This window comes from Parasteatoda tepidariorum, chromosome 2 (genome assembly GCF_043381705.1).
Source record: "Parasteatoda tepidariorum isolate YZ-2023 chromosome 2, CAS_Ptep_4.0, whole genome shotgun sequence".
NCBI classification, from domain to species: domain Eukaryota; kingdom Metazoa; phylum Arthropoda; class Arachnida; order Araneae; family Theridiidae; genus Parasteatoda; species Parasteatoda tepidariorum.
This window is the reverse complement of record NC_092205.1, coordinates 39,101,167-39,123,840: the sequence shown is the minus strand read 5'-3', so window position 1 is coordinate 39,123,840 and position 22,674 is coordinate 39,101,167. Positions and strand designations below refer to the sequence as shown.

At 28.8% G+C, this 22,674-nt stretch overlaps 1 protein-coding gene across 1 annotated transcript in view; it reads right to left on the bottom strand.

Moving 5' to 3' along the window:
* LOC107451502 (neuroligin-4, X-linked-like) overlaps positions 1-22,674 on the bottom strand; it is a 103,475-nt gene that overhangs the window by 3,868 nt on the left and 76,933 nt on the right. The window contains exons 2-7 of the mRNA XM_021148297.3: positions 13,462-13,611; positions 10,691-10,876; positions 7,403-7,833; positions 4,691-5,085; positions 3,047-3,159; positions 1,608-2,104 (exon numbers count right to left, since the gene is read on the bottom strand). Coding sequence (XP_021003956.3) covers positions 1,608-2,104; positions 3,047-3,159; positions 4,691-5,085; positions 7,403-7,833; positions 10,691-10,876; positions 13,462-13,611 — 1,772 coding nt within the window. The remainder of the gene's footprint in view (positions 1-1,607; positions 2,105-3,046; positions 3,160-4,690; positions 5,086-7,402; positions 7,834-10,690; positions 10,877-13,461; positions 13,612-22,674) is intronic.

The following is a 22,674-nucleotide window of genomic DNA, read 5'->3' as shown; positions in this document are numbered from 1 at the left end:
AAAATTTGAATTTAGAAAGCCATTTATCGAAACAATTTTTAGCATCTAACTCATTTATCTGAAACAATTATGATTGAGGAGTGTTTAAAGAGAAAATTAGTTGATTGGGAAAGCTTGTGCTGATTTAAATTAGAATAATTCGTAATTATAGATTTTTCTACAAGTTTGAGAAAAATATTATGGTAACACGTAGTAAATATCTACGAATTTATTGAAGTGAACACAAAATATATTCCGGAATGCTTAGTACGAATTTATAATGCAAAGAAAAAAAAATTCTCATGAGCTATGTTTGTAACGATGTTAATAAAAAGTATATTGTAGAAAAATAAATCAATATTACGGTATAAAGTACCGACACTTTTGGTGATTATCCATCAATTTATACCATGAAATATTATGCCGTAACTTTTGCAGTATGATTTATTTATCTAGAGTGATTCAGTGATCTTAGGGTAATTATTACTGTAAAAATAGTTGCATTATAATTATTACTGATTTTGATCTTTAAATTATTCCGGTAAAAAGTACAATAACATATAGCAAGTAATATATAGTAAGAGAAAAATATGTAGTAAGAGAAAAGTAAACATATAGTAAAAGAAGGAAATATATAATAAGGAATATATGGGAAATATATCGTAAGAGACAAGTCAATAACTTGATCCGGATATCTTTAAATTGTAAATTTTTTCTTCTTTTTTTTTGAACAAAATTTCTAATAATACTTCAATTTTTTGTGCTGCAATAAAGGCAGGGAATAAAGTTATTGGAATTAGAATGCTTCGATTTAGAATTAAATTTTAAAGCTATCAATCACTGGATGCTTCAAAAGTGTATAGAGTTTAGAAATTTGATGTTTAAAACTTCGAAGTTTTCTAAAAATTGTGAACAGAAAATTTTTGATAAATATGCATTTAATGTTTAAAAGTATAAAAGCGTTGCTAATTTAAATACAAATTTTCCAACTATACATATGTTCTAGTGTCAAAAAGAACTAGCTGGGATTTTTGAAATAACTTAGGAAAAAAACAACATAAATAGTTTGTCGTCGTGAATTAGTTACTTTATATTTTATAAACTGTGTTGAACAGCCGACCCGATTCAGAGTTTATAACAATCAATGTTCACCTCCATAGCCTTGTTATTTTGAACCAGACCCAGAAGAAAAAGGATCAAGCTTTGGGAAAAAATAATTTTTGTGGGGGACTTTCTGATGGGCGTAATCCAAATTTGCTTTACTTGAAGAGGAAAACCACAAAACCACCATTGTCAGCCGACAGCAAGGGGACTAAAACTCATGATTCATCTACTGCTGAGGAAATTTTAAACCAATTCTGTGTTTGGTATGATTCGGGAGTCGATTTAATATCCAACAGTTATAGCTGCGATTCGATCACTGACATTCGATCCTGGATCCCCTCATTTTAAGGCGATTGCTCTGCTCATAGCTGCGTAATAATTACTTATAATTTTTCTCTCCTCCTTTATTTTATCATTGTCACTTGGTTATACCATTTTCATTTTTCATTATTTCTTTGTTCAAATTTTTATTTATATTTATCCGGATCGAAGATACATAAATTTTAAGTCAAAATACTGCCTACCTGGTAAAATGATTTTTGAAGTTTCTTTTCAAGACTATCTTTTTCTTTTTGATAGTAAATTCCAGCAAATATAACTACATTCAATACCAAAAGTGTGCATCCAACAGCAATAGTGGCAATAAGAGCTGTAGAATACATTTTTTGATGTTCACCCATTAAATGAGTTTTGTTATTTTTGTCAAGTTTGGACACGATTTCAGTTTCCTTTGAATCTAATTTGTGGGTTGCATTCGTATCACTTTTAGAACCGTTGAATTCCTCAGAACGGTGATCAGCGTCCTGATTGGGTGAAGTTGTAGCAGAAGGAAAGAGTTGTCCACCTCCTCCAGAAGCATGACGCACAGTCCCGTCATAGCTAAATGGGTTGTCGTGGTCTTGAAGTCTGTGATGTTGTACAGATACGTTGACGTCACCAGAACTATGTAGTCTCGGAATTAGATTCAGCCAATAAGATAAGCGGTGGGCATGATAATGATCACGAACTCGAGGTTTCATAGCTGTAAGAATGACATAAAATATTGAGTAATATTACATATAGTGAATTGCAAACAGTACTAAATATTTAGCATGTAAAAAATAGTGAGAACTACTTACAAATAGGACGTTAATAAAAAACATAAGAAAATTAGCACTATCATAAATTAAATAAAATATTTTTAAACGAAAATTAAACTTAATATTTTCTATGCATAACAGAAATTTTGAAAATTACAAAAAGCTGCTGCATAGATTTAGTCACTAGTATAGTCTCTGTGTCAAAAATGGCAAAATAGTTATTACATCTATCATTGCAAATACGAATATCATTTCTCATATCATTTCAACAAACCAATCTGCTCGTTTTTAACAACAAATTTCACTGTATAAAAAAGTAAACAAACAAAAATTCCTTCATACACTTAACATGGATTCACCGACAAGATGAATTTACTGACTGAATTTTACCATTTTTACTTGTTTCAAAACTTTTTCTTAACCATTCAAAAGTTGATAGAAAGTTTTGAGCCTGTTAAACCGTAATATCACTTCAATTTATTGCAAACTTAACATGGTGATCAGTTTAACGAAACCAGAATTTTTAACTTTGGATTCATGGTATTATGGTTTAACTTGAGCAGAAACGTGATTCGAATTAACAACTTTATAAGGTTGTAACAACTGTATGCATTATGGTTTTAAGTATGTGGATAACAAATACTAAACTTTTTTTATAATAAATATTAAGTAATGCTCGCATAAAGGCATAAAATTTAAACAAGTATAAAAAACAGTAAAAATGACAAAATCATTAAATTGAACAAAATTGTATTTCTACAAAAATGAAAACTATAAATACAAATATGATATTTATCAAAAATTAGGTTTTTGTTTTAAGTTTCTTTTAAGATAATTATTCGTTTGTAATTTCTTTTAATAAGAAATATGAGATCAAATCTTACATATGCTTAAATATTTCTGATGCACAGGTTCATACATCGGCCATGTTAATTTTTCATAACGTCCTCTAATGTTTTCGCCTTGCGTGTCGTTGGAGAATTGTATATTAGGATCTCTGGAAAATCAAATTATATAAAGTAAATGTGCTATTCTTAATGTATAAAATCAAGTTATTCAATTTATGCAAGAATTTATAAGAAAAAGATTTTTTTTAAAGTATTTTCCTTCCCTTATGATGCAAATATTATGAAGTTATTAAAAGTAATTTATCCTGAAGCAAAATATTTTCGAACATTCTAGTGAGCTATTAAAGAACCAAATTAGCTAATATATTACCTACCTATAAAATGGATGATGATAGTAGTTATCAAATCATTATATCATTGGAATTTTTGATATAATTTTATATCAAAAAATAAGAACTAGATAACCAAATGAATGTTCATAGTAAATCTTAGATCGATAAAAATAATCTTTAAATTTCAAACGGAGCTGATTTTAAAATTTTAAGCATTAAATGTGAACTTTTTTTAGAGTTGTGATGCTTCAATTTTAGTATCACATAATAAAGTTAATGATTTAATTTCTTTTGTACAAATATGGCGAGAATGTCTGAATCATTAGTTTGAGAATCAAACAATCAAATTTGTATAAAGAGTGAGTCTGAACATGACGACAAAACTTCACTGGTTGACAGAACGTATGAGCACAAGCAATAACCGATATAGAATTTAAGATAGGTTCAAGGGTTAAGAGGTAATTTTCTACTGTTCCATTTAAAGAATTAACACGAGAATGGAAAAAAGATGCTTCAAAAAAGTATTCCGTCATAGGATTATGATTGATGTATAAAGAAATTGCTTAAAAAAACATGTAGCTGATGTACGAAGAATTGCGCCAAGAAATTACTTGCTGTTTTCACAAATGTACGACACTCCCTACGCAGCAGGTGTGAAGCAGCAGCTTGCATTGCAGCTCAGAGAAGATCTTTTGAGAAATTACTTTGGCCATCTTTTTGAACAATTCTTTGAATATTTTGTTAAACAATCTGCTTGTAAAATAATCATATTCTCATGAAAAAAAGTTTTTTGAAGCATCTTTTCCCATTTTTATATTGATTCCTTAAATTTGACTTCGTAAAACTACCTTTTAAATTACTCGTATCACTGCTTGTGTTCCGATTCTAGGACGAATATTGTCAATATAGGATGCGCCTATCACCCAGTAGAGTTTTGCGACTTTTTTAAACTCACTCGAATCGTTATTGAACTTATTCATTTTTAACACAGGTCCTTATTATGGATAGTTACGTTTTTGTCACTTTATTTATGCCTTGATTTAGTAATTCTGACAATATTAGATAGTAATTATTATCAACACTCTAAAATAATATTTCCTAACTAACTAAGTGTTCTGAACGCATCTAAATTGGCGGCTGGTGGAATAATATATCTAAAATTGAACAGAAAAGTCTAAAGCTAAGGATTTATATCTGTTCAAGTTACAGATATCTCTACGAGAAAACACAGATGAAGATTCAAATGAAGTTTCAAACTCTACAATGGACTCGTCCTAAAGAAAATGAACTAGAATTTATTCACATATCAGAAAATAAATAAAAAGTGTTTCAGAAGAGATAACTTTACCCGCTTTTCGCAAAGTTTGTCCACTGTAGCATAACTATTTCAGATAAAGATGCTTCCGACTTTGAGTAGTTCGTTGCAAAGTGGGCCAAAGCAGTGACTAGAGGGGCGCCAAATACGTATGCTAGATCTTCACCCGTTACGCAACCTAATCTGGACGAATAATCACCAAATTCAGTTTGATATCCAAATATGTAGAAGTAACTTTTCTTTTCTCCCGAGGAAGAAGGGAAAGTGAACGTGTCTCTGAAATGACTACTGTGGAAGGATCCAACTCTTATGATGGGGGCTACGACTAGAGCATCTCCAATTGCATCAATTGTTCCATCAAAGATATCACTTGAATGCAGAAAAGCTCGTGACCAATCCATGTATTCATTCACAATTGTCAGAAATATCTAAAATAGTTAATAAATTGGTTTACATAATATTTAATATAGTACAGTGAGCAAAAAATTAAACAAAGATAAAAAAAAAAAAACATAGAACCACTCTGAATGACTTTTGATCAATTGATCGCGGATCTTTACGTTCTAGGACTTAATCTAAATAACTCGAGGGAGAAATTTCAAACATGCTAATTAATAAGTGTATACGATATTTTGAGTTATGAAATCAGACACAAAAACGCACTTTCTCTGGTTAAACACTCCTGTTTTTTTGACGGATTCGAATTTCTGACAGCCGAATTATAGGAGATAGACCCAATTTGTGAAATATGGTCAAAATAGTTTGGTCACAAGAGCTCTCCAAAATTCGGATCCCTTAATAGTAATTTCACTTTTTGCGTATTTCGCTATATCTGAAGAACTCTCTAATTGATTGGAAAATTTTTTGCGTGCAATCATAAAATTCGCTTTTCCAACGATAAATCCATTCAAAAAATATCCTTTAATAAATATTCATTAATTCCTTTAATAATGAAAAGATGCACCTCAAATTTTAAAAAAATTGGTAAAAAGTAAACACGCCTTGAGAATATACTTATAAAATTCATATAAAGTTTAATTTTAAAAAGTGAAAAATTTAATTTACTTGATAGTTGCTTTGAGTTGAAATTTAACTCGCAATTTTCATTGTTTCCTGAAAATTGAATTTTGGAGAAAAAATGAAATTCCCATATTACTTTTATTGATTTTCTTGTTTTTAAATTGCACGCATAAAATAATATTACAATATCTTACACGTTTACATTACAAAGCGGAACTTATATTTCGTATCTTTCTAAAATTTTATTCATTATTTTATTTTATTTTTTCATTTTTGAGTTTTATGTAATTGCGTATCAGAAATTTCAATCTACTAATACAATCGGCTTTCAAACGATCTTTCTTATGTAATATTAACAAGATATATTTAAAAAATGCATTTTTAAATATAAAGATAATGTTGGAATACGTATTCTAATATAAAGGAAAATTATAGAAGCGTAAGGAAAAATTTTAATAATGAAGTTTGAAAATTTCAAGATTTATTTTGAAAAGAAAATATCGCATTTTAAACCAAGTGATAGTTTTGCAGATGAATAAAACTGCGAAAAGGATTTTCCAATGTAAAAAGACTTGTATATTCACCTTTATTTAATAATGGAATGGAAATTGTTTCGTAAAAGTCTGCTGTACAAAAATAGTAAACATTTTTATAAATTCTTTTATGCAATAATGTTAAGATAACAAACGATTTTAAGGAAAAAAAGAAATACATTCCTAGAAGGGTCAAGAATGTCAAGTGACCTGTAGCATGATTCTGGCAATGTGGTCAGCATTACGCACAAAGTCTCCTTTACTTAACAAAAATGCTGGTTCAGAAATATTAGCTATTTAATATTACACATATTTTGGCTTTTGTGAAAGGCTGCTTCTCAAAAAGCAAACTATAGACAAGATTGCAAGAGACTGGCGAAAAAATAGTGTTAAGAGCAATTGAAAGCCATGGGACAAATTCAAGTAAAAACAAAATTTGAATCTTTTTAACTTATTTCATTGCATAAGTATTATTAAATTATCATATAGAAACACAAGACAAAAGTTATGTGTTTGATTTATTTAATTTAAATATAGGTAAGTACGTTATAGCTTACATATGATCGGACTATATCATGAAGAACCTGCAACATAGCATATATAACGCATATATTCAGCATATAATTGATTAAAGTTATGACTTGTGAATAATCTAAATGTTTAAAGAAATTAAACAGTTGGCTTACGCTATAAAAGAGAAAATAAAGTAGTACTCTCTTCTGACAAAAAGTACTTGAATGTGTTAAAAATTTTAAATTGTTAAGCTGCAAAACATATAATATTTGTAAAGTTATTTAAAACCGAATGAGAAAAAAATCTCACAAGGATTTTATTTAAGGTTGACTTTTTCTGTTGAAATAATTAAAAGTTAAGCTTAATCTCTTACTTGGACGCTTTAAAAAGTATTTAGGAAAAACCTTTAATTTTTGTATTATTAGAACGATTGGTGTGAAAGTTCAAAATAATATTTTTTTTGTGGTACCACAACAGCGTCAGAACTAGTTTTTTCGAGAAAAAATTACATAAAATATCTTTAAATGTTATTAAATAATCTAAACACCTTTTCTATGTTACTAAGAAGCACTAAATAGAACACATGCTTTATATTTATTCATTTACTGATACAATATAAACGCATGCAAAGGTCATATCTATTAAAAACCATATTAACTCAGCTTATTTCACTACAAACCTCTTGCAGATGATATGTAAAAAGATTTCGCACCATTGTCCTTAATATTCTATCTCTCCTATTACTATCTATACCAAATTTTTCTTCGGTAGCTGAAAATTGAAAATAGTGCTCTACTCTTGTTGCACCGAACATCAAGTCATATTGTGTGAATAGTGCCGGATTTCTTTCCATTGTATCAGCTGGATCTTCAGGGAGAACGATTCCATCGACTGTTGGCCCAAAAGCTGATATATAATCTGGTGCATCTATTTCTACTTCCATAATATCCTGTAAGTCTCTTTTGCGCAAACATTCTACCAGTGCAGTGCTGTCTTGAGCAGGGCAGTCGAGAACTCGAGCTATATGAAGTGTATGGGTGATAGTGTCTCTAGCAATCGCCCATGGGCTTAATGCAGATCCACTGTGCATTATAGCCCTTTGGAACAAACCTAATAAAGAGAAAAAATGCTTTTTCTGATTGTAATTTTAGCATTTACAGAAAATTTTACGTTTACAGAAATGTATATGTTATATTTATATTTATTTATAACTTAGATGCAATATCTAGAAATAAACGCAACTACTGCTTTTCAGAATCCATTTACTTCTTTTCTGAATCCATCAACGGTTTTGAATCCATTTTCAAAATTACATTGTTTTTTAACCGCTTACAATTAACATGGTTTAAAAACCGCAAGAAACAAATTTTACTGGACATGGGAGCAATGTTTGAAGAAGAGTTATGTTTTATCAAATTAACCGTGGAATGTGGCTAAATTAGTTTATTTACTTTTTTCACCTCTCATGACATATGGAAAACGGTAGACTTTTTGTGTTAAGAAGCTTTTTGGTGCTGCCATCTATGCGTGAATGAGAGCATCGTTTTCTGAGAGTTCAGGGTCACAATATGGGGATTGCAGGACATTGAAAATTCTGCCTGTGTTGAAGAGGACTGTGAATATAGCGTCAACGCTGGGCGTCAAATTGTAGTCCTGTCTGCCAAGAGATTAATAGATTAGCCCTAATCAGTTATAATATGTACCGAGCTACAAGGAATTAAGTGCCTTCATTAGGTGGGCCTCTACTTGTTGTTGCGATGAAATTCTGGCTGTTTAAACGTATGAGGTAAAACCGCTATTAAAAGGTTTTTATCACAGTTAACAGTTTGAATGTCATCTTATTCATGGTCATTTAATTGCTTTGTTTGAAAACGGTAAAATAACAAGTACGTAAATTATTGGTTAACAATTTTATCCGAGATATTTCAAACAGTGAAAGCTGTGCTATAATTTCCCAATTTGTTTAGCATCTTTATTATCACGCAAAATATGAAACATGGATGTTTCATTAATGAAACATAAAAAATTCAATAGTTAATTTAATAAAATGTCTGCAGATTTTTCTTAACAAGTGTAGAAAAATATGACCCAAAGGAGTTTGATAGGTTTGTATTTACACAAGGAATTTCATCCAAAAGCCAAAAGGAAAGAAGGACAGATTAATTCAATCACTGGGAAATTTGTGGTGAAATATCTCTTCAAATTTCGTGTTGAAAAATCCGGGAAGTAGTGGGATGGAACACTTTTTTCAAGTTAACACCAAATAGAGCTTTCATATAAAATTTAAAGAACATAAATGAATCCAAACTCATATAATGGAAGAAGCTTTCACTTAGATCACGCGTATACATGTCTACATTATGTATGATGGGTGTCCAATTTTTTACATGACTTGAAAAATATAATTTACTAATTCCTAGCGGACAGTAGCTTTAATGTTTTTTTTCATGTTTGCCACCTTAAGTTCTGCCATAGACCGGCTATAGACCGGAACTTCTCTCATTTGGCCTAATCTGCTCTACTGAGTGCTTATCTCTCATTATCTCATCATCATCGCTCTTTTGCGAATAGAGATGAAAATAAATAAATACATAAAATAAAAAAGGAGCTGACCATTAACGACATGCGTCTATCATCTAAAGAACATCTCCTTGTAGAATTTGCAAAAAGAAATGGAGGCATATTACTTTTATCCAAAATTATTACATATTATCCAAAATTTATCTTGGTCTACCAGTTCTAGTAGAGAAAGGCAGTAAATAAGTTTGCTGCATTTCTAGCTATTTATAAAAGTACATACATTCACCCTGGGTAAGGTTAGGTTATGTTTTAACATAGCTGAAGCTGATCAACACCATTTATGACTCTCCATTTCATTTTTCTGACTATTTTAGAATCTTTGCTTTTTCTTCGTAAGTATATTTTTGCATACATATATTTTAATATGTATGCTTCGTACTTATTGATATTCTTTGTATCTATTTGAGGGACAAAATCATAGTTGTTTTATTTAAATTGGACACACATTTGCTCCCATAGTGATTTTGATGATAAACTCTATTTTATAAAAACAAAACTGTAAAATATGCTTTTTACGTTCAGTGACCAATCAAACTAATATTTTCATCAGATTCAATCTTCATACAGAAATTTGGAAGTTCAATCTCGTCGAAAAGGGGTCAATAAGTGTATTGTGGTCAAAATATATAATTCGACCCTCATAGACACGAAAACAAATTAATAAGATCATAGTTATAAAAATACACACTTACTTAAATCAGAAACAATACTTTTCATATCATTATTTTTCTCATGAAGTGCCTTTTTGGTATTGAATTTTCGAATTAGAAATCAAAGGTAAATAAGGGGTAGCATGTTAATGTCCTTTTTTCGATAGAATAGCAAAAGGTATAATACTTGTATGTTTTAATTAATATGAAATCCGAAAAAAAGTTTCGGGAGTGCTAAAATTTCATTCTGGCATGTAATGTGTGGTCTTACATGCTCATTAACGGTTAGCAAAAAAATATGAGGTTTTCTCAATCCAGGAGATACAAACATATTTATTTTTATAGGCTTTTATATTCCAGTAATAGTAGTTCAATAGGTCTGGATTAGTTACTTTTTATGATATGTATTTTCTAATGACCTTTTCTTATCTCCTATATTGCAGGAAGCCTGCAAAGAACTATTATTTTGGCAATTGACAGAATCGCGCTTTTAGCGCGGTACCAATCTTCTTAATTTTTTTAAGTTTAAGTCAAGAAATTTCAGGAAATTGTGCATTTAATTAACTCCGCTAAAACCTCTAACACCTCTAACCACCACTAACATTCATTACAGCAATAAATATTGAACATATTAACTAATTAAAAAAATTTAGTACTGAAAAACTACATTCTGTAATGATTATAAATATTGTTTACAAGTGATGCTATATATTTGAAATAAACTAAATATATTTTACCTCTAGCCATAGGAGATAACATTAACAAATTGACGCAAGCAGCTCCGTATCCGTGTCCAAATATAGTTACATTTCCAGTATCACCTCCAAATTCCTCTATATTCTCTTGAATCCAGTGTAAAGCCGCTACCTGATCCATAAGCCCATAGTTACCTCTTGCAGACCTGTCTACTGCTGGTAAGAAACCTAAAATAAACATTGATTTTATACGCGCGCTGCTGAAATAGAATTAGTCTTAAGTAAAGTTATATTTCTTTTACTACATATAACGTAAAAAATCTTTTAAACACTATCTTGACTAAACATTGCAGTTAATCTAGAAAGTCTGAAAAGGCCCTTCGCAGATTGTTTACGCATAAATCAATTAGACTTTTTATATCTTGAAACATAATGAAAATTAATTTAATAAGAAAATTATTAAAGACTCGGTCGTTCAAATTCTTTTGTATTTTATTTGATTTGTTAAAAGAAAATATTTTATTAAACGGAACACAGACTTTCCAATTATACTAATACATTAGTTACTTAGATAATTACGTTTTCTTGTTCTCCATAAATAATAATTGAATATATCTTGAAAACGAAGAATAATACGGAGATATCCTATACGTACTAAAGGGTACCTTATACTTAAACAAACCTGAGTTAATTGAGTATCAGCGAAAATACGTATAAAATTCTATAAATAAGTTCCTACAGGGTAAATATATGAATGATTAAATTGTAAATTAGATAAAATTATTAAATTATCTGAAAAGTTCAATACTTTCAAAAAGTTATTTTTTTAATTCAAAAGCATTTAAAAACCAGAGTGGCCAAAATGACCCTGTGGTCTTTTCAGTTGAAAAAACAGTTGTTTAATATAATCCTTAGGTTATATTTCTAATATTTCAAAAACTTCGATCCATATTTTGAATTATTCATAAAAAAATTTATCTGAAATTTTATTTCATAAAATTAACATTAATGCCAATGTTTCTGAAATCTCTTTTTATGCTAACTTCTTTTTTTAATTTAAAATTTAATTTTGTGCTAGTAATATTCTTGATTCTATGCTAAACACGCTGATTTTTCTTTTAAATAGTTCATGGTAAACTCATTTTATTTCAATCCCTAGTAATATTTAGATCATCTGAACATGCATTGAAAGCAAACTTTTATGGGTTGAAAAACTTCTTTATTATCTATTCATTAAAGTTTTGACAAGAGTGACTTGGTGTAGCAAATTGGAGGAGAATTTGACAAATCAAATAAAATTCTAAACAAAATGCTTCAATAAATGCGTATTTTTATACCTGGCGATTTTAAAATCAACTAAAAAACTAAATTTTTCGGTCAATAAAAAAATTAAAATATTAAATATTTTAGTTACATCAGTTAGCATCACCCAAATCCATAAATTAGGTTGCCAAACCTTAATTATTCCATCTTAAAATGCTTACATAATTTAATAAATGCTGTTAAAATTTTTGTTTGGATACATTGGACAAGGCTCCAAAAGGTTTTAAATTAGATTCTTATTCTAACACGCGCTTTCAAAAAGAGCAAAATAAGATTTTTTTTGTCTCGATCAATATTTTGTTAAAATGTATCGATTTACATCCCATAAAAATCTTACTAAAGATTAAAAATAAAGAACAAGATAGAATCGTTTTCGTATCCTTTATCCCCAGTGGTACAAAAAAAAAGGTATACGCTCAATTTTATTTGCCAAGTGTTTTGAAAAAGATATCAGAAAGAGCAATTGACTGTCATACTTTTTGGTAAACAAGGAAGAGAAAAATGAAGGTGCCTAAATGAGACCTTCAAGATTTCATATACAAACCCAAAGAACCACAACGGAAGAAAATAATAAAAATCCATACATTCCAATACATCTATTCTGTGTATGATAAAACCTAACAATATCCATATTCATGTCTCATAAAATGCATCAAGCGACTCTCTATCTATTTTAGATGGATATCCGATAACCCATCTTGCCGCCTCTATTCCTTCTATGATACGATAGAAACATATTGGTCCTCCAGCAAAGATAGAGAAGACGTCATTCTAAAAGGGTAGCCATTCACGGATGGAAACGAGAAATTCGAGAATGGCACNAAAAAAAAAAAAAAAAAAAAAAAAAAAAAAAAAAAAAAAAAAAAAAAAAAAAAAAAACAGCGTGCTAAAGAGAGAGATAAGAAAAACAGCTGTTTTGATTTTTTGATTCTGTATTGGATAATCTGGATTGGATTGGCCGTTTAAGTCCAGTGGTTAAATAATCGGACTCTGATTCAGAGAGGCTGAAATTTGATACTTGACTCAGCTAAGACCCACCGAGTACATGCGATATAACGTGATCGGTAAATCTGTGGATTCGGAGTCCCATGGCCGATCGCTGATCAGTACCATAGGAACAGGGATCAGGAGAAAATTTTCTTCCATTTCAGATTGATAAACTAAATTGAGTTGATAAACTAACTTAAACTAAATTGAGGAATTGACCTCACGAATGAGTGCTGCTGCCATCTATCCGTGGGGTACTGTGCCAATTCGTACTTTTATCCTTGCAATGATCTATTGTTAAACGAAGGGCTTAATTTGCAAGCCCTATGGCTGCCAAACTTGACTTGTCTCAGTGTTATTCGTAACAATAACACAACACACAACATAAGACACCAAATCCCGCAAATGTTCCTTCACATTTTCAGAGAAAAACAGATATAATATAGAGTTGATTGAATTACAAAAGAGTTAAGAGTGAAAGAATATATTTTAAATTTACTTACCTAAAACACCTAATCTGTAATTTATAGTAACAACTATTACATTTCCATAACTTGCCAAAACACGTCCATCATAAGGATTTCCTGCATTCCATTCATATGATTCACCATGAATATAGACCATCACAGGCAATTTTTGAACTTCTTTTTTCACTGCGTGAAAAAAAAATGTTTACTGTGAAAAAAAATTGTATCTTCACATAATAACACGCAAAAGCAATTTTAATAATGATTTTTTTTTTAAAATTTCATTGAATAATAGTAGAAAGATATCAATTTAAAACATTTGCATATAAAAAATTTTTACAACTTTTTTACGTCAATTTAAATAATGTAATTTCGTATGGTAAAATAAGAAAAGAAACAAAATCAGTCAAATAGCTCCTGAGAAATCAATTTTCTTAAAATTTCTCCTGAGTAAGCATTTGATCGATTTCCCTTCAATTTTGTATTTCGTCAAATAAATTACATTCTTTAAAATGATTAAAAAAATTTATGTCTTATAATTCAATTTTTTCCTACTATTATCAAATGAAAAAAAGTTCATGCAAATTATTTATTTCATAGAATTTTCTTTGGATAAATAAATTTTATTACTGTGTGCAAAGCATTTTCGATTCACTTAATTCAGAATTTATCGAGATATTTAGAAATACGCAAAAATTAAAATTAACATTAATTAGTCCAAACATCGGAGCGTTATCCTGTCCAAACTATTTTGACTATACCATCCAAATTTCAATTAGACCTTATAATTTGGGAGTCAGCAATCACAATTCATCTAAAAAGGTGCGTCTATTCAGGAAAACTGCGTTTTTGTATCTAATTTCTTAACTTAAAATATCGTCTGTTCTAATATTATCTAAGTAGGATATTGCAGGTCACCACTTGAAAATCCGATCATTAGATCAAAAGTTAGTCAGAGTGATTCGTTTTTTTTTTGGATCACTATACACATAATATATGGAAGCATAATATATTACTATATGCTGAATGAACGGTTTCAGTCCTGATAGTTATTCTGTAGGAAATCTAAATGAAATATACGTTTCTGTTCTAAATATTAGAACTTAAACGTACATTTTTGAACTGTATTAGTCTTCTTTGGTCAAATTCTTAGTTTTTTAAATTAAAAATGAAATTTCCCAAAGATTTTTTTCCCAACATAGATATAAAGACATTTAAAAAATAGAACAAGGAAGATTTTCATGACTTTTTTTACAGTGAAAGACTCCCCACCCTATCTACCAGGCTATAACCCAATAGATCTTTTCACTTTGTCCCTCTTGGAGACAAGGATCAAATCATTGTGTTAAGCCTCATAAGACTTTGTTATCCTTTGATATGTTTGGCGTTCAAGGGACCGGGTGCGAGGAATAGAAGAGATATCAGGAGGTGAAATATTACATAGAACAAAAAAATGCGGCGACATGTTTACAACATTCGGTAAAGAGGGAAAATGGTAATTTAGAAAATGAAATTATGTTACCGGAGTTTTCACTTTTTTCACTTTCATTTAAAGTATTGGTTGTGCTATTTTAAGGAGTAGTACAATATTTTATTATATTATTCTCGGTTGCTTCTTGTAATGCTGCAACTTTTAACAAATAAATAATTTTAAGCTGCAGAAACAACAGATTAAAATTGAAATGGAAATGCATTTTTCACTTTTTCTACATGCTTTTTTTTATTATATCTTCAATAAGTTTTAATAAAATCGAATTACTGGTACGAAAATATTTCGACAAACGCATGTTATATTTATAAAAAAAAGTAAAGAAAAAATAATACAAAAAGTAAAACAATATACTGCTTTCTACTATCAAAGCTTCAAAAACAAAAGTTAAAAGAATTTCATTTGTTTTTTGTTTTAGAAACGTCGCCTACCGAAGCTTTATTGAAAACAACAAGATATGACAAATGATCTCAAAATATAGAGTAAGAACTTTTTTTTTAGTATTCTTTTCATGAAACAAAAAGTATTCTTCAGCTGGTGAACAGAATTTTCAATCAGCTGGGTTATTTGTCGGATTCTATGTTATACTGAATCCTTTTTTGCATTTTTCTATACTTTAAACTACCCATTCTTCTTTTCTCTTAGCTACAAAAAACTGTTGTCTTTTGAAATATTTTTGTTATTTATGGATTCGAGAAAGTTTTTCTTATACCTCTGCAAAAATTTATTGCTCTATTTTTGTGAAATGGAATGAAAATAATAAACTTTTTTTTCTTTCTTTTTTCTTTTTTTAAACCTTTCCTTGAAAAGAAGCATGTTTCACGGTTTATGTTGAATATCGATATCATTTATGCATGAGGTAAATTTTTATTTCCAATTTCAAGCCAAAAGTCATAAACCATTCCTATAAAGTCTATTGTTCTTCGAAAAGAAATAAATAATAATTATTTTTTTCAAGAGCAAAAGTAGTATTTTATTTAATGATGCATCTCAAAGGATAGGGAAAAAGATGAAATAGGTCAAAAGAAAATACATAAGGAATTGAAAATTTATACGTCTCATGTAAAAATTGTTTGAATGTCGCAAGATTTTATGTTAGTCAGATACATTTTATGACGTCTTGCAGTAAACTAATTCACACTTATTTTTGCGATTATTTCCATAACACTTTGTTTTTTCAGATCTAAGACTTTTGAACTTTTAATGCAGAGTTTAATTTTTTTTAAGAATACTTAACATTTTAAATTACCAACAATAATAGCAATATCATTGACAGTTTGCATTATTATTTTAAAAAGTTTAAATTAATCTCATCGTAATTTATAAAAAATAATTTCCAAAATTTCCCTTTAATACTCTCATTATTAATGATCTCTATATACGATTTATATCTTAATAGTATTTTTAATGACAATAAGTTACAATAAAAATGTGTTCTTAAAAAGGCTGTGCATTTGTTATTTTATTAAAGAAATGGAAACAGATTTTTTTTAAAAATGTTCTAATATGGTTTTTAGAGTAGAACTATTTAGTGTAATAAAAGATAAAGAATTCTTTTCTTTTCATTAAAATTTGATAATTAAATAAAATTATTTTCTCTTTTTTTACTGTTAAAATCAGCTTAGTACAAGATTTCGATAAAAAATAAAATTTAATTATATAACATAGATTATAAGATGACACCATAAATCTCAGAATTATGCAGTTTTGTGTTTTGAAGCAATATTTCTGAAATGAATTACAAATAAATATTTATCACACAAAATACAAATAAAATATAAATTACAATATAATTCATTTAAACAATTTTGAAATTTACAATTTTACCAAAAAGCAATACCGTCAATAAATTCACTTTCAAGTAGCATTTTACTCACTGATCAACTACATAGTAAAAATAATTGAAAACTATCAGAATTTTGAAATCCTTAAGTAATACACTAATTTATAATCATTTGTATTTAAATTTATGCAATCTGTAGCTTTTGTTGAAAATAAGAGATGCTCAAAATGCAATATAAATCATTCTCTTCACTAGGTTGGTATATGTTTATTTAATAATGGGGATCATTGGTGCTAAAGATTATTGTAACTAACCTCTAAACATATTTATATGTGTGTCATGCATTCCATTGATATGTTTTATTGATTAATAATCTCTACATGAAAGTTCAGACTAAATAAGGATCAAAGCTCAAATGTAAATTTGTTTCCATTGTTTGAGTTCCCTCTTGTCTTCAAATGAGACCGAAATCTTCGTCGCCTAACTTATTACGCCAATATTTATCCCGAACACCACGGGGTCTTAAATTGAAATCCTTTCAACAGCTGGATTAATCTGATATACTTGTGTCATTAATTTACGATTTAAGCTCCCATTACTGGAAATCTGTCAAGCATAAATGTGATTTATTATCGCTGAACGGGCATTAACAGGCTTTCGAAAATCGTATAATACACGGGGGCGCCAGGCACATATGTATATGTGGTTGTTGTTTGAAGTCCCTCAATATCCAGCTTACTCAAGAGGTTAAATTCCAAGGACGTACTTCTGTTCTTGACATAAGATTAAGCGAAAACCCCAACTAAATGAAACTTGACCGAGGGATTTGTTTTAGATTCCTAAGTCGCGTAGAATTCAGGTTGTTCTTTCGTAACCAGTTGTTGGTACTTACTATAAAGGAAGATACTTAGAAAATAATCCCACTTTCGAAGAAGTGCTGTTGTTGAAGAATAGAATTACTATTAACGGAGGATAATTAATTTTGACAACAGTTGCCGCTATTATTCTTTTGTTGCTGAAGGTGCAATGGATGCGTTGTGGAAATATAATTACAATGTAACATTCATTTTCATCTGTTGTTTTCGTTTTTTGTGACCATGAATTTGAGCTTAATGTTATAGGAAAAAGAAATTCACTTCAAATGATAAGGAAAATATCTGTTAACTTGGGAGGACGCCAGGGGTTCATTGTATGACTTCATGTGATTTATTCCTAGAAAACTGTTCATCCCTTTTGTATTAGTAGATGAAATTCTCCTCTTCATCTGCCTTTTCTGAATAATTATTTCTTGCATTTTTCGTTCCCAATAGAAGTTTTATCTGTCATAGAATGACAATGTGCGTCTTTCTGCTTGAGTCTACGAATCAATTTATTTCGCGTTGCGGAGCAGTTTTTTGTTCCCGATGAATGTGATTTCTATTTGTTTACTATTTTTATTGAAGTTTTGGGGCCCGGAAAAGCCTGGTCGGTAGGGTGCTGGAACCATGTAAAAAAGTTCGTGGATTTGAACCCCACCGGCATTCCTTTTGAGAATTGTTATTTTGGTGACTGATACGCGTCAAATCTGTCGAGTCGCTAAGTCCTCCATGTTCCCATAACAAATCAATACCTCTGGGGGTACTGGATTGGAGATTGATAGTTTTCTGATTCAAATTCAAATTACGATCCGTGGATGAATAGATGCATGAATGGGTTCACCCTATAAACGGGTGTGACGTATGGGTGTGACAGAAATCGAATTCTTGGCAATAGATGGCGTCACTCGAAAAAGAGAACAATCGTACCCCTTTAACAGCGCTCATTTTTCACCAAATTAGATGGAACGGAAAAAATTGAAAAAAGAAAAGGGCGTTTTGTTTCTTTTTTTAAATTGTGGTAAAAATTTTTACTAACAAAATGTTCGATAAAAATATTTAAAGGCTATAAAAATTGTAAAAAAATATTATACAGCTAACATGTTATATAATATACATAAATAAAATTGACTAGAAATTTACTCAATATGTATATTCTTCATATTTTTGACGTGTATATAAACTAAGTTGAAACTTCATAAATTTAATAAAATAAACCATAACGATTTCGTGTCAAATTTTAATACAGTTTTAAATATAATGAATTCTATTTGAATAGCTGACATCCCTCATTTTATTTTACTCACCTTATGTATTATGGAGATCATATCTTTCTCTTATATAATCAAAGTGACACGTAACTTGACATTTTCCGTTTAAATCAATATCCAGGCATTTCATATACAAGTAATGAAACATTTTTACGTCAAATATAAAATTTTCGAGTAAAATAAATCTACCCTAGCAAAAAATCCTTAAACTTTGCTTTATCTTTTTTTAAAAGACTGAGTCGTTCGAAGCTAATTTTATTTCATTATATTTCAATTTATGGAATTTAAAATCTGTGTATGGATTTTTATAGAAAAGCTCTTCCATTTGAGAATTGTTATATTAGACGAACTTTTCAATGAGTTATTCTAAATTTTATAAATTATTCTATCAGAATTATTTGCTGATTTTGACTTGAATGGTGAAAAAATTCCGGTGAAATTATCGTGCTGTATAACAATAACAACTCAAACTTTTTTTTTTATTAAAAACCAAAATATTCGGTATTTGAACCGATCATTTGGCAATCTTTATATCCCATGTTAGAAAATTGAGATATTAATTAAAATAAACAAATGGTTTTATGCCATTACAGTAATTTCATGAAAGTAATTATAATTAAGTAACTGTATTTGATTTAAACAGAGAAAAACTAGAGAACTCTCTTGTGGTTAGAACTACTATGATTGAAATCTACTCTTTCCTCAGTGAACAAAGAAAGATGTTTTTGTGCCAGTTAGTAAATTATGTGGCATGTATTTCCTTACGATCAACCAAACATAATATAAAAAATGTATAGAAAAGCCTGACTGCTTCTTTTTTTCTAGTAATATATTTCTTTTCTAATATAGTTAGTTTATAATATTTCTATACTGAATTGTTACATTCGACGATATGTTCTAATTTCAGATTTTTAAAGAAAACAATTTAGTTATTTTATTTATTTATTTTGTTTTAATTATCCTATATAGTAATTTTCTTACTAAATCGCGTAAATTTTGTTTTAGACGTTCGTAAATGTATAGGATAAATGAAAGAATTAAAATAATTAGACATCAGATGTATTGAGCAAACTGTGTCGCAGGTTTATTGAATAATCCAGCTATATTCAAACAGGAGCCATCATTTTGCACTGTGTCAGGTGACATGTAACAGTCTCAATATTTTTAATAAGCTTGAGAATTATCAAGCTTACTACAGAAAGTGTAATTATTTTTAGGCAAATTCGAAATTACGTTATGAATCACTTAATTATCATTTCAGATAGCTTGAGAAACCGAAAATATTGAAGGCTTATCGTAAATCATTATTAAATGTTTATAGCTTTATAAGTCTAAGAAAATTCCGTCTGATTTAGTAATTATTCAAATATTTTCTAACAAGCGTAAAGAAATATACAATACGTCCAAAAATAGCTGGCACGTTAAAAAAATAAAGAGATAAAGATTTTTCAAATTAGCTTAACATATTGCTAAATACAGAGGAAATTATAGACAAGTTATAGTTCATAATTAGCCTAACACCCATTCACACCCACCCACACACACACACACACACACACAGATATATANGTCTATAGAGGACAGACAAACAGACAGACACACATTCACTTTTATATATATAGATATAACATTAAATATTTCTAAATTTGAGTAATATTTTGTAATTAATACTGATTGAAGTAATTATCAAACCAAAAAAGGAAATTTTTTAAATACAACTAACAAAACTAGTCATAAAAAAAGCAATTTAAATTTCCAGGGTTCATTTTATAGAATCTGAATAATTTAAAGATTTAAGATCTTAATATTCAAATTATTTTTTACTCCTGCGTATTTTATTCAAAATAAATACAGTAAGTTCTTCAGTCGTTCACATTAGATGATAAAAAGTTAAAAAAAATGCTGTATAATAATAATAAAAATAAATAGAGAGGCCACTGAGGACATCTTTTCTCATTTGAAAGAAAAAAAAAGTTCGGAATTTTAAAAATAAAGATATTTTAAGCACTAAGAAAACACATTCTGGGCTGTAAACTTGAATAATAGTCAAATAAAAATGCAAGTGAGTTTTTTTTAGAGAAAGTTTTATTTATTTTCTGTTTTCCTAAATGTCTAGATTTTCTTTTTTCTTTTCTTTTTTTATCCTTTTCAGCAAAATGATTTGTTTGAAGTAATTAGCTCAAGTGATTGTCGCAAAAAAATTAAAAAAAACGAATAAAATAAAACAAAAAATCTTTCAAGTAAAAAAATTTAAATTCGATGAATTAAAAAAAATATAAATATATAAATTTAATATTTTGATGAGAGTTTCTTATTTTTATTTACTTTTACATGAATTACTTTTTTCGATTCCCTGGATACTTGAAGTGTAAACATAAAAAAAAATCAATTTTTGGAATATAATATAAATTATTATTAATAAATGATAAAGGAATATATCCGAGAATTGCAAAAAAATTCCCTAACTAATTAATTTATAAATGAATCTGTTTATATATCTTAACGCTAGAAGTAACTTTCACCCAAAATAATTTTAATTGGGAGTTTTTTTTATGGAATTACAAGCAAATCGTAGTTAGTAGCATGAAGAAATTCGTACCACCATTTTTTTCATACTTGTTTTTCTTTTATATGTAGACCATTTTTCGTTTTTGTATAGACTTATTCATTGGTACTAAAAAGCAACGGGTTAAATCCATAATGTATCCTTTCTCCCTTTTTTAATCAATTTTACAATTATTTTTATTTATTTATTTAGTTTTCAAATGAAATGTTCCGAACACTTTTGCAAAGGTCATTTTATTGGAGATAATGATTTGATTTTACTTTAAATTCTATTTCTTTTTTACGGTTGAGATTTTTTTCAAAGACATGTACCTAGATTATAACCTAATATACTTTGTAGCAATAGAAAAGATCAAAAAATTCTGTTTAACTATGTGTTGAATAATTTTGGGTTGTCATCTCGAAGAAGGTATTTTTAATTTTTTAATTATAGCATAATAATTTATAATTGTAAACAGTGCACTGTAAAAAAAAAATGCGTATCTCAGCACCAAATAAGGTGGCTTAACACCAAAGTGGTGTTTTACTAAATGTTCAGCTGCACAAAGAATATTACTTTACACTACTTGGAAACTTTACCGCTACCTCATATAAAGTGACCACCACAATTTCCGTTATTCAGTAACTTTAAAATTTATAATTATTAAAAAATGATACACATAAAGGTCATGAGTTATGATACAATAGGAAAGGTCAAGTTTATGATACAATATAAAGTAAGAATAATTAAATCAGGATGCATGTATGCAATATTACTTAAAAAAATTTGTTTGTAAAACATAATGACATGCAACACAGTTAAAATATTAGTATGAATTCAAACTAGGATAAAAAAACCGATACGAATCAAAGTCAAAAAAAAAATTATCTAATACAAGTGAAAGATTTGTTTAAATCTCATGAGAACATGATTATCCTTAGTATTAAGCTTAAAACGTAAATGCGTTTTGTAACTTATATGAGTAGTTTGTAAAATCAATGCAGGACGATTGAAATTACTTGCCGAATAATTGAGGACAATGAATACTATAGATCAATCATTAACGATAATTGAAACTTTCTTGGTATTTAATAGGTTATAATCAGTTTGTCAACTTATTTGTAAACGGAGATTAAAACTATTTGGCATATAATCCTATATGGCAACGTTACTTTTAAAAAGTAACGAGTAAAAGTACAAGTATTTTTAAAAAAAGTAACGTGTAAAAAGTTCTTATTTTAAAAAGTAACGAGTAAAAAGTGCAAGTAAAAGTACTAGTACTGAACAAAAAAAGTAAAAAGTAACGA